At 40.2% G+C, this 12,844-nt stretch overlaps 1 protein-coding gene across 1 annotated transcript in view; it reads left to right on the forward strand.

The window, feature by feature from the left end:
• LOC108578552 overlaps positions 1 to 12,844 on the forward strand; it is a 74,896-nt gene that overhangs the window by 51,198 nt on the left and 10,854 nt on the right. Inside the window, exons 7-9 of the mRNA XM_017941911.1 lie at positions 681 to 981; positions 1,500 to 1,559; positions 8,264 to 8,418. Of these exons, the coding sequence (XP_017797400.1) occupies positions 681 to 981; positions 1,500 to 1,559; positions 8,264 to 8,418 (516 nt within the window). The remainder of the gene's footprint in view (positions 1 to 680; positions 982 to 1,499; positions 1,560 to 8,263; positions 8,419 to 12,844) is intronic.

Here is a 12,844-nt window from a genome sequence, read left to right on the forward strand (position 1 = left end):
TTTAATTATATTTTGACGATGTTTCTGAGATATTTTTATTTATGCATATATTTGTTGTTAATAAATTCGATCCCCAGTAACGGAACTTTCTTCCGCCTTTGTTCGATGAGTGTTTTCGGTTGTTCAAGGGAAAGACAGTTGTTTGGTCGCGGCGCTGATTCGTCCACGGAGGGTCTATGGTGACTAACACATTTTATTGCGATAATCCGCCAAACCGAAGCTTCGTTGCGTGACCAGGACGTCCTAGCAAACAGTACACTAATAATGTAGTAATAAATAAATAACAGTGACTAATAAATTGTAGTATAGCAATAAAAATATAGTTGATAAAATATTAAAATATTCTGAAAACTGTAATAAAATAAGAAAATCGAAAAAATTACCGGTAAACATAGGTAAATGCACCGGTATTTTAAGTTTCGGTAGAAGTCCCTGCATTGAACTAAATTCTTGAAAAAAGAAATACCAAATTTCAAAAAGGGTGGTGTTATTAATTAACGGTTGAATGACCTTATATTAACACGTTCCACAAATGTTTTTCCTATCGATGAGTATCTATGTCGAAGGGGTGAAAACATCCCTCAGATATTTTTGAAATATCTCGAAAATTAAACGACTTGAAGTAAAAATTCAACCGTCTGAAGTGTTAATTAAATGATTTTATCAATATTTCTTTTTAGCATTGCTAGCGATTGGAGACACAGAGGCGGTATGCACACGGTTTCCGCGGCGACAGCCGCTATGGTGGAGGAGAAAGCGAGGGTTGTTCTTGCGAGAAGCGAAAGAGCTGCTCTCTCGCAGCTTCTGGCTGATTATAGAACGCGTAGAATGACAATCGAAGACTTGGTAGTCAGTTTAGGCGATCTGCTGAACACACATGAGAAACTGACCCTGCTGACCGAGCTCAGAGAATTGGTAGACAGCAAAGACAGGGCTGCCTTCGACGATCTAGTTTACAGGCCTCGGGTAGCCATGTCTAGGGTATGCTTCAAACAATAGCGATGTCAATTTTGTCAAATTGAAGTCTTGATTGAACGAAATGGAAGAGAAATGTGAAACTATTGAAAATTTTCTTTTAACGGACAATTTGGGGATTTTGAAGTTGAGCAACTTTTCTGGATTTCATTTTTATTATTAGAATTTAAATATGTAGAATTGTTTGATGATTGAAATAATTTCATTGCAACTTCTATTGCATCCGAGTTCCTATTCATTTATAAACTTATCCAAGAATGTCAAACTATGGAAAATTCATTCTGAAGTTAAAAATCTAGGCAATCTTCCTGGATTCAGCTTTTATTATTAGATTTTAAATTTCAATTAAAACTTTAATTCAGTCCATAATTAGAATTGTTTGATAATTACAACAATTGCATTGTAACTATACTTTTTAAATTGTTACTATATAATTGAATTCCCAGCTTACAATTATAATATTGTGATAAACATGAATAAATAAGAAAATTACGAGTAAACCATTTTTTGTTTTCTTTTTACAGAGAAAAGGTGACCGAGCCCACTCAGACCTGATAGTAACACCCTCCCTGCACGATCCTCTGGTAAGTTAGAACAAAACTCAATTAACACCATACAGAGACACGTTATAATCACAACTAAAACACACGTATACAACAAAATTCACTTGATATTCTCTCTCTATCTATTTTATCCTATCTCTATCTCTATTTCCGGGAAATGTATAGAATCTCTCTGTCCCTGTCTTTCTACACTCTCTATTCTGCGTTGTCCACTATCTTTCATAACTGTTAGACTTGATAACTGTTTTACTCCTCTCGTCTATTTTTCACCTGTCTCTGTCGCCGTGTTTCGCAAGCGACCTACCTCAACGATTTTCCTTACCGAACTGAACCTCCTATCAAGTTTGGAAAGGATCTCGAAGTAAGTACTGTGCAGAGATGAGAAGTTGACCAACGGAAGAAATATGCGGATCTGGTTGATTATAGTGCAACAGGCCCGTCTGTAAAGACAGGGCACGTGTATTTTTGTTTTTGTCCGAAATGATCGGACGAATAGAAATCGAAACATATAGCATCGTGTGATGAAAACAGTAAACGGGGCATACCGAGACCAAGAAGGATAGAGCGATAGTGAACGATCTAACGAACTATCTGCGGTAGATCTACCCATGCATTAGTAACGTCTGTATACTCAATTTCGATGTATAGTACTGAAAATTTTGTTAATATCTCGGTAATTAATGATTGGCTGAAGCTAATATCTTATATTTGGGCCCACTCTCTCTGCCCTCCAAATTTCGTGTCGATTGACACCCAGGACCTTTCGAAGCATTATCCAAAAGTGTCACAGTAATGTCCAAGAGATGCAGAAACGAGCGAATCACACGAATCTTCTCAGGGTTCGGTATTTTATATACATATGTATCTTAACCCTTCGTAAGCAATCTAGGTCATTAATGACCCAAGCGAAGTTTCACTCTTGCATATCTTCGATTAGTGAAAAAAGTTTTAAATATTCAGCTCAACGAACAATTGTGCAATGTAGTAGAAACTTCGACAAGTGTCCAAGAATTTTTTCAGATTTGTCAAAAGCCTAGAACGGTGAAAAAATTAAACTTGGATATAAACGACCCGGTTTGCCTATGGAGTATGAAAACATATGTTTACCTAAAGAGGGTTCAAAATGACTTAATACTAACCGTCCCGGTCCTTTTACCCATGTTCGTCCACCAAAAGGTGTCTCAAGAAAAATGGAGAGAAGGTAGGAAAATAGTTCTGTACAATGGAAAGTGGGCGTAATGGTTCTGTCGTCGGTGCATCAATTGCAAGTAACTGTAGATCAGCGTCGAGGGGAATCTCGAAAAGGTCCTGGTTGTCTATTGTCGTGCACTTATTCGTCAGTTCTTGACCCGAGGAATAAGATCACGACACGTGAATTGCTATTGAGCAGGAGAGGCCAAGTGCTTAAGAACCAATCAAGTATTAGGCGTTCCTCACGATCGTAAATTTAAGTACCCGCCAAGTGAACAAACAATCGAATACTCAAAAACAGCAAAACTTGGTATAATTTACTGTCCCAACAGCTAACCAGCGGCCGTAGCCGTGCATGTCTACCGGTTCCCGTTCGATCACCGAAGTCAAGATGCACTGGGCGGCGTTCCGTAAGAAGATGTGGGTGACCGCTCTACATTCGTCTCTGGAAGCGCCGTGCTGCTGGTTTTATCAGGCTGAAATTTCACACCTTACTAAAGTTCCATCCTTACTAACGTCTAGAAATTGAAAAAAGTCCAAGAGCAAAAATCCTTAGCCCCGTGCTGCTGGTTTTATCAGGCTGAAATTTCACACGTTACTAAAGTTCCATCCTTACTAACGTCTAGAAATTGAAAAAAGTCCAAGAGCAAAAATCCTTACCGCCAAAGTTGGGGTTCAAGCATGGTCGGGCGTCCTCGCTCATTCTCCGGCTTGTTCTTCGGTTGGTGGTTTCGATGGAAAGTAGAAACCTGGTCTGATAGAGTCGTCCTTCTAAGGACGACCCACACTAGTTGTCCCAACAGCCATCCCGCTGGCCATCTTCTCGTCTCTGCACAGTACAGGTCTCTCGCGTGAAACGACTGAACAAAGTATTTACTTATCTGTATGCTCGCCCCCTTCACCGTGAATGTATCCAATTAGAGTCGCAAAAGAGTTCCAAATCGGTAATAGCTCGCAGACACAATCGACCGCCGTTTCTATAGATGACAACGTCGGAAGAAGGTCGATCGATTTAAAAGGAAAAGAAAAAAGAGAAACGGAAAATAAGCAGAATGGAAGGCAGAAGGAAGAGAGAGGAGATGAAAGAAAGAAAGAAAAAAGAAGGAAAGGTAACAATGACGAGGAGACCGGGAGGAAAAGCTCATTGTCGATTGGAGAGGTGCGAGAGAACGTTGAAACGAAGAAGAGGAAGAAGAGGAAGAACCTCTGGTGGACAAAAGACGAAGAAAAACAGCTGGAGAACATCCAAGGGAATCATCGAGTTACCACGACACGTCTCGCGTCCGTTTCCCCTGCTGAAATCGTCGATCTGAGAGATGGAACTTTTTCTTTTTGCTTAATTGCTCTCGGCTATCGCGATGACCTGTGATGAAGCATGACTCGAGGAAAAAAAAAGAAAGAAAATCCTCCTTGCAACCCCTTTTTTTATTCTCCTTTCCTCTTACTACTACTACCACCCTTACACTTTTCTTTCTCTCGTTTTCTGTATTCTCGTAGAGGCGTATTCTTTCGCGTATTCTTCATCTTCTTCTATTTCCATATACTTGAATACAGCGTTCAAAAAACTGTCTTTCTCTTTCTCTGTGTTTGTTTGTTGTTTATGATTTCGCTTAGTGTTGGTGCGCTTCCTTGGCAGTCAGTGTCGCCTCGTTTCCGGTTTGTGCCTCGTCAACGTGTTTCCGCGTTTCTCTCTCTCTCTTTCTGTCTTTCTTTCTCTTTGGGCTCTGTGCAGTCGAGAGAGATTGTTTGTGTAGCGCTTCAGCCATGCAAGTTGCGCGAATATTCGAAGCCTTGGGGATTGAATGCTGAGCAATTAAGCCAGTGTAAATGTTTCCTGCGAATGCTTCGTGTATTCGGTTTCGTTCCTTTTTTTTTAAACGAGATGTGGAACGAGGCTTCGAGTATTCACGTTTTCTTCTGTCTTTTCTCTCTCTCTCTCTCTCTCCTCTTAGTGAATCTCTGGATGCTGGATGGGTCACTTGTTAGATACGCTTGCAGTTGTTAGAACTGCGTAGTACACCGCTGTGCTGCTGATACATATAGATTGCGAAGTTGTTTTATTTCCTTTCACGCTAAACCACATCGAGGGAGACAGTACATAGTGCGAGCTTCTCGGACGAGTTCGCCTGAGCTTTGCTGGATTTCTGTTTTCGTTCTGGCTTGCCTCGATCGAGTGTATGATCGAATTATTAGAGATGGAAGAGGGAAGAATGAATTGTATTTATTGGCGAATTTGGAGAAATACGAATTATTGCATTTGGTGAAATATTGGTCTGTACGTTAGTTTCACGAATTTCTAGTTGGAGTTGTTATTTTTTTCTCACGTCGTTTCGAAGCCTTAAATAAGGAAAACTTAGTTGGCAAAGTGAGATAAATCGAGCCTCTTTGATATTATGTATTTTTAGTTTACCAACTTTTAACAGAATGAAAATCATGAGTTGGATTTGTCAGACTTTACCAGACCAACGCAGGGTTCGTTGCACAGAAAATTTTTATGATATTTAGAAAATGTCAGTGCCGATGCATTTCACTAGAAGTTTCCTGTGAAATATCAATATTCGTCTAAAAATTGTATCTAAAATTATTCCTTTCGTTAAAAAATTCGATACTGCAAGAGAGTCTCGACAATGCTTTCTCATTAATCCTTGCTCAGAAATTGAGTCATTTTCACCGAAAATCAAGTTAAGAATTTCCTTTCCTCCTATACATACTAATGAAACATGAGAATTCATACCTTTCACATCCATAAACATATAGCGATAGTTAATAACAATCAGGAAACGAAAAGAAGTTTTTACCAATTTTTGTACGATCGCCATATGCCATGCTAAAAGTATTATCCAACGAGTTTAATAAAATTATATCGCTAAATTTTCATGTAAAAAGCACCGAGAGAGATGAACAAGAGGAAAATTGTATTTTACGTTTACACATTCGTTTCTTACTTTCAATATGGCATGTATCGGATCAGTTTGATCAAAATTCACCTAGGGTTAATGGAAAAGTCTGTAACAAATATACTATTGCAATCACTTAAGAGAAGTCAACAATTCCGCTGAAATAACCCTTTCAACTTCTCCCCAACTCCGTTTCCCAAGGAGGCTTGCATTTCCCTGGAGCTCGATGAATCGCGACAGATCACGCACCCGATCGCAGGATGCTAAGAGTAGTTCCGTTGGAGATCGGCCTAATCGCATCTCGTGCGTCACGATTCAGGGGTTGGAAAGCTCCCCTGAAAGCTTTAACCAAGCTTTCGCCGCACGTTCGTTCCTACAGGCACAAAACAAAAGAAAGAAAGAAAATAGAAAACAGATCGAAGAAGATCCTGCCAGCCCTGTCCAAAGCTCGGGCTAGCTCGCTGATGGCCGGTTTCGTAGCCAACGAGTTGCAAACGAGCCGACACCGTTGAATCCTTCTTCGTCCGATGGAATTCATCAGTTTCTGTTCCACGACGAAAGCCTCGCCCTTTGGTTTTTGCGTTCGCTTTGTTCTTTCATTCACCGGTCTCCTTTTTTTAGTGTCTTAAGCTTTCCACAGTGTCGTTTTGTTTTTTTTTTCAAGTTGGTACCTTTGTGTTATACCTACGCTTGCACGAATCTCGAGAAGTGTCGCTGAAAATTGTCCCTCTTGTTGGAGAAGAAATTTAGAGAAACGTGGAATTCATTTTTATATCTACATTTTTTTTGGGATTATTTTGTTGTTCAAATGGTAGGGGCAGTTTAATTGAAATTTAACAGAAAGCTCGAATTGTAGGAAGCCTAAGTAGTGGTAAAAAGAAAGTCGACAGGATTTTAAACTTCAGTTAGTTTTTCATAAGGTAATTTGTGTAGATTAGATAAGGAGTTTTTTGTTTAATTGAAATGAAGTTAGGCTTCCTAGAGTTAATCGAGAGTGACACTCGAGGAAGGGCCGAGTTTAATTAAGATGGGATAACGTTAGAATTTTTCTGGATGATAAATTTCAATACCTTTCCGTTAGAAGGCTCGTTGCAATAATGTCGATACTTTTCTAATTGGCAGCTCCTTAATCGCGAGTGACACTTGACGAAAAACAGTGAAAAGTCTAATTGGCCCCGGAATAATCGCGGAAACTTGAAAGGCTCGAAAAGCTTCTCTCGTTGAAGCCTCATTAGCGAATAAAAACGTTCGTTTATACGAAGAACCAGAGAAAAATGCATAATCGACGCGACATGTAGCCTGAGAAAGTAATCAGGAGAAAAGAATTCGCCTAAAACGTTTCAACGCGCAAGTATCTTACGTTAATCAGCTAGCAATATTCATGAGTGGTTAATCGACTCGGAGACGGGGATTGTTTTCATCGTGGCTAATAGACGAATCGATCAGGTGATGTTTGATTGATGAGGAACTATGCTGGCTCGTTATTTCACGTGAGTTTCGTGATCTTCGAGCAGAGGAGAGCGACCGGGATTCGTCGTAAATCAAGTGTCATCTGCATAGTGGCAAACGTCAGCAGCTCGCGCCGCTTTAGATCAATGATAGATCACTGGTAAATTGGCATATTGACCGACGCTTTTGTGGCTAATTAATCGGTGACTTTGATTCTGATCAGGAGGGAGGGACCAATTGGCATGAATAGAACGATCGATCGAGGGGTTGATTTACCGACAAAGAGAAGTTGGAACGTTTGTGAACGAAATTTGCATAACTTCCCGACGTTACATTTCTTCGGAAGTTTACTTTCTCGGGTCCTATGACACATTTTTGATTATTCAAAAGATTTTAATTCTACTTTCATGGATTTTTATCAAATTTTTAAACGAGTTTGAAAGTTTCTCCTTGTGCGTTCTTTGACGTTTTCCTGAACTTTTTTATTATTTAAAATTTTTTAATTCTGCTGTCATTCGTTTCTGACATTTCTCTAAATTTTTGCAAATTTAGAATTTTATTTTCGAAATCTTTTTTATTTATTGGGTTTTATAACATTTCGCTGACTTTTCTCGTTATTCAAAATTTCGAATTTTTATTCTTTATTTCTGTTTAATTTTTCTCAGTTCTACGATACACCTATCGCTGACTTTTCTCACTACTCGGAATTCCCAAAATCTACCGTGATCAATTTTTATCAAATCGAACTAAACGAACATTGTTCGAAGGTAACACGTTAAGCGCCATGTCAGTCACCGGTGACTGACACTATACTTTCCGTATTCGGCCGCGTCAGTCACCGGTGACTGACAATATACTTTTCATTCGGCCGCGTCAGTCACCGGTGACTGACAGTATACTTTTCGTTCGGTCGTCTTCTGTTTATAGTTCGCCCATCGCGCATGGCCCACTTGACGGCCGAGTGTGGCGTGAACGGAACAGCCGGCAAAACAGTCTGGGCGTTTAATGTGTTAAACACTTGAAAATTTGGAGGGATGATTTATAAAATAAGTATGACATATGTGAAAGCAACCAAAGGGATTGAGATAAGAAAGAAGTAGATGAAATGTACTCGTTGGTGGTCGAAACCGTGCTGAAAATGGCGGTGGAATAGAGAACGGCATGACGAGATCTGGTGATTTCTCGCAGAGGGGTGGACCAGGTGGTTGTTGCCGCCCAGGACGACTGGTGGACGTCGAGGGAGATCCTCTAGGAGTGACAGGACCTCTCCTGCCACGGGATAACCAGGAATATAGATCGCCCAGCGAGGACAGCGGTCTAGGGGCCGACATGCCCAGGACCAGGTCGAGAAGATTCCAATCAAACGAGAATCTTTTACCACTTATCCGCTACACACCATTCTCGCTCTACTTTGGTTTTCTTGAAAATATCCTAATTCTACTGAAATCATTTTCCTCTATTGTACTTACTTTTCTTAAATTTCTCGTAATAATAGAAAACTTAAAAGAGAAATACACCAAATTTTCTATCTCACTTCAATCTTTTTTAGAACTTCTCATAATAATAGAAAAATATATCAAACTTTTGTTTAGAATTTGTTTTAGAATTCCTCGTAATGATAGAAAACTGTAGAAAATTTCTCTCTTTCTCTTTTTCCTCTTTCTCTGACAGGGAAGATATCAAGACGCGAATATTTTTTTAAAAACTTCCATTTACCAAATTGTTACAAAAATCGCTAGGATAGAGTGTTCATCATTTCGAGATGATCTCTCTGTTCGTAACAATTGAATGTTCAGCAGTTAAAATTGCAATGGAGTGAATTAGGCGAATTGCAAATTGGTTTGGCAACGAGCGTTGCGCAGCCGATGCAAATTCAAGAAAACCGAAGTCGAGCGTTCAGGATTATCGTCAAAAGCAGTCCATAGAAGTAAACTGAGTCATTCGTTGAATGACTCACTTGAGAATCAAACGCTGCGCTGATTGGTTCAAATCGTTTCGTTGCATGCGCCTCACGAACAGTCGTACCGATTTCTCGAACGTGATACTACATTTACCCCCGCTTCGAACAGTGCTTCCGTGCAATTTTTCAAATTATCCGTAACTCAAGCTGCACTGAAAAAATACCCCTTTCGTACCCTTGGTACTTCGAAGACTGCTTAATTCTACGAAAAGGGAAAATGGTGTTTCCACTTTGTGTTGAAGAATAACAGGTATTCTAACCCCTTCGGAAAACAATTCTACGAAAGGGTCTCATCTACCGGCATAAAGAAACAGGGCAAATTAACTGGCTCGAATAAACAACCCTTTGTGTCTACGTCTGTTGCCATGAAACACTTTCATCGAGCGTTCATACGATTTTAAAGAAACGAAATAGAGAATTGAGAAATAGGTATTTTTGAATTTGAAAAGCTTTTCGAAATTCCGGTTGGAAGGTAGATCTGAAAAATTCAGGATATCCATTTTGCTCGCTGGAATATCACTGATTTTTTTCGCAATTTTTCGCGCCACAAAACAGAAGAAATCGAGTGTGAAATAATGCAATTTGGAGGTTTCGCATATACAGTATAATAATGAAATTCTGTCTTTCCAAAGAACTACTTAACTACCTCTACAGACACCTTTCACGTCCTTATTAGCGACAATTGAAATTGCTACCAACCCTGACTCCATTTCTAACTGAAAAAAAAAAAGAAAAATATTCATTCGAAAGGAAAAAATCACAAACAAATTCTCCTTTCCCCCAATTTTCAATAATTCGAAAACCAAGTTCCTCGGAGCAGCCCCTGCAAGTTAAGAGCCAATAGCTAATTGATCGTCCTAACGTGGTTTCCAACGGCAGACTCAGTCATCGGATAAAAAAAAGATGACACAAGAAAAAGGGTAGAAAAAGACGCGGGGACACGCGGTTCGAAGTAAGCAGGGACAGCTGTAATGGCGTTTCTATGTCGGATATACGTGGTACATCGATATTTCATTTCCTACCAGGCTCGATCTGGCTTTAGTGTCTATCCCGCGTTCAGCCAGCCGCCACCCCCTTCGACGCCACCTGACTGGTAGCAGGTATGTACACGGATAAGCAGACACGCGGCGGCGAAGAAGGGGGGTGTAAACAGCCACGTACAGTTACGTGTGTCCCCGCGCGGGCTTAGGTCGGACACGTGTGGGTGTGTATAGGGTGTATAGGGTCATTTCTGTGAATCATTCGATTAATTCGCCGAAGCCACGACCAGATTTTTATGTACTGGCTAGGGGAGAGAAGCGTAGGGAGGGGCAGGAGGAGGAAGAGGGAAAACGTCTGAGAGGTGATTGATGGGATCGGGTGCTGCATCTTGTAAAAAGTGAAGGTTATTCTTGCGTTTGGAGGGGGAGTGGTAGATGGTCTGATTTTGATGAAAACGTTGTTTTTTTTTTTTTTTTATTTCTCGACGAAGCTTGCTGCTTATTAATCTTTCGGGAGGTGGGAATATGTGTCAAGCGGTGAAAGTGAGGCTGAAATTGATTTTCAATGGGGACAGGTACCTATTATTTTTTTCGGGAATGATAAATGGTTGGGAATTTTTCATCCGGAGGATTTCTCGCGAGGGAATTTCCCCTTTTGTTTTTCCATGTCGATTGAATTACGCATTGTTCTGTGTTCCATTGAGCGCAATTCCCATCAGATTGTATTTCAGAGAGTGGAAATCCAATTGTATCGCAATTCCATCGGTACCGTGGTATAAATATTGCAATTCCCGATGTGCCGAATCGCAGAGTGTCGCAATTCCATTTGCGCTGCGTTCCAAAGATTGCAATTCTAATCGCGTTGCACTTCGAACATTGCACATCTCGAATATCGCAATTCCTATCTTCGCGTACCCCAGAGATTACAATTCCTGTCGCGTGGAATTGCAGAGCGCGCAATTCCGATCGCAATGCCTCCCAGAGCGCGCAATTCCAAAACGCAATGCCTCGCGGAACGCGCAATTCCAATCGCGATGCCTCGCAGAGCGCGCAATTCCAATCGCGATGCCTCGCAGAACGCGCAATTCCAGCTGTACCGAATTCCGAGGCGTGGCAATTTTCGTGGAATTGCGGTTTAAAAATTGCAATTGCTCACCCAAATATTGCAATTCCAATTGCACCGCATTCCAAACAGGAAGACCATTCTCGTTTTATTAAATTTCATTTCGCGGAATTCCAGTCGTTATTGCCTTCCAGAGGTTTCAATTTCCATCGTAGCAATGTGACGACAATTCCAGAGTGTGCATTTACCTAAAAAATTCATACGAAGTTTATGAAAATATTTCACGGAACCATCCAATCGTGAAAGTGTTCACTTTCCGTAAAATTTCGCTGGATTCGTGCCACTTTCTCACGCGAGTTTCAAGGAACTGTCAGGTCGATTAATTCGGCGTACACCCAGTACGTGGATCCGTTCGCTGTAGAGTTGATGGACAGGCTCGGGACGTTCCCTGTGTACATATACGTGTCGTTCTACGGAATTGGGCGTAAGTAAATTCCATCGAATCGATATCTCTCGGCAGCACGAGGAAAATATAAAGCGTTCGTGACTGGTCGAGTCGAAAACAGAGGAAAATGGGATTTGCATATTTCGCCGGGCTGCTATTGGTTTTCGCCTGTATCCGATTATTCCACGTGCGATCAGACGGCGATGAATGTTATCGCTTCCGTGGAACGTTTAACGGGATCCCAGCTTTATTATTTACACGAATCAATTCTTCACTCTTTTATGTACTCCCTCTCTCGTTTGTTTAACTTACATTCCATCTCGAATCTGTATTTACGTCACGAGAGATTGAAAATCTATCGAGAATCAGAGATAATCCTTGTGCAACATGGTAATTGAAATTTTGCTCGACAAGCAATTTTTTTTCTTGACTTTTATTCGGGAGTCAATATTTCATAAATAGCAATTCTTTCTGGACTCTCATTTGAGAGTCAATATTTCAATAAATAGCAATTTTTTCGACTTTCATTTGAGAATCAATATTTCAAAAATAGCATTCCTTCCTGAACTCTCATTTGAGAGTCAATATTTCAAAAATAGCAATTTATTCTAGACTTTCACTTGAGAGTCAATATTTCAAAAATAGCAATTCTTCCTGAACTCTCATTTGAGAGTCAATATTTCAATAAATAGCAATTTTTTCTAGACTTTCATTTGAGAATCAATATTTCAAAAATTTTTGTAACATTTCAATATTTTTTAAAAAAGTAATTTTTCTTTAACTTTCATTTAAGAGTCTATATCTCATAAGAAGCAATTTTCCCTGGACTTTCATTCAAGAGTCAATATTTAAAAAAAAAGTAATATTTCTTTAACTTTCATTTAAGAGTCTACATCTCACAAGGGGCAATTTTTCCTTGACTTTCCCCATTGTCTGGTCTTTCATTTGATCAAGAAAAAAGAATCCCCTGTATCCTTGTAAATGTTTGTACATACACAGGTTAATTCAAAACGTGAAAGCTTAAAGGTGTGAGTGAACGCAATGTTCATTCAGGCACCAAAGGGTTAACGCGGCAAACGATCTACATTGCGGTGCAACGGTGACACGTTACTGGCTGCGATTCTCAAAATTCCCCTACCGCATAGTCCGATAACGGAGCTCATGCGGCAGCAACGTGCCTATAGGAAAGGCACGAGTGGCCCTTGAAAATTTCGTTCTACGGTCGGCCCAAGTTCTAACACACTAGGTCGTATCCCAGGTAACAGAATGAAACAAATGAGCTTCGGGAGAGTTAGCAGTAACGTAATAGCGACGCGGACGA

The sequence above is a fragment of the Habropoda laboriosa genome, unplaced genomic scaffold (assembly GCF_001263275.1).
Source record: "Habropoda laboriosa isolate 0110345459 unplaced genomic scaffold, ASM126327v1 scaffold41, whole genome shotgun sequence".
NCBI classification, from domain to species: domain Eukaryota; kingdom Metazoa; phylum Arthropoda; class Insecta; order Hymenoptera; family Apidae; genus Habropoda; species Habropoda laboriosa.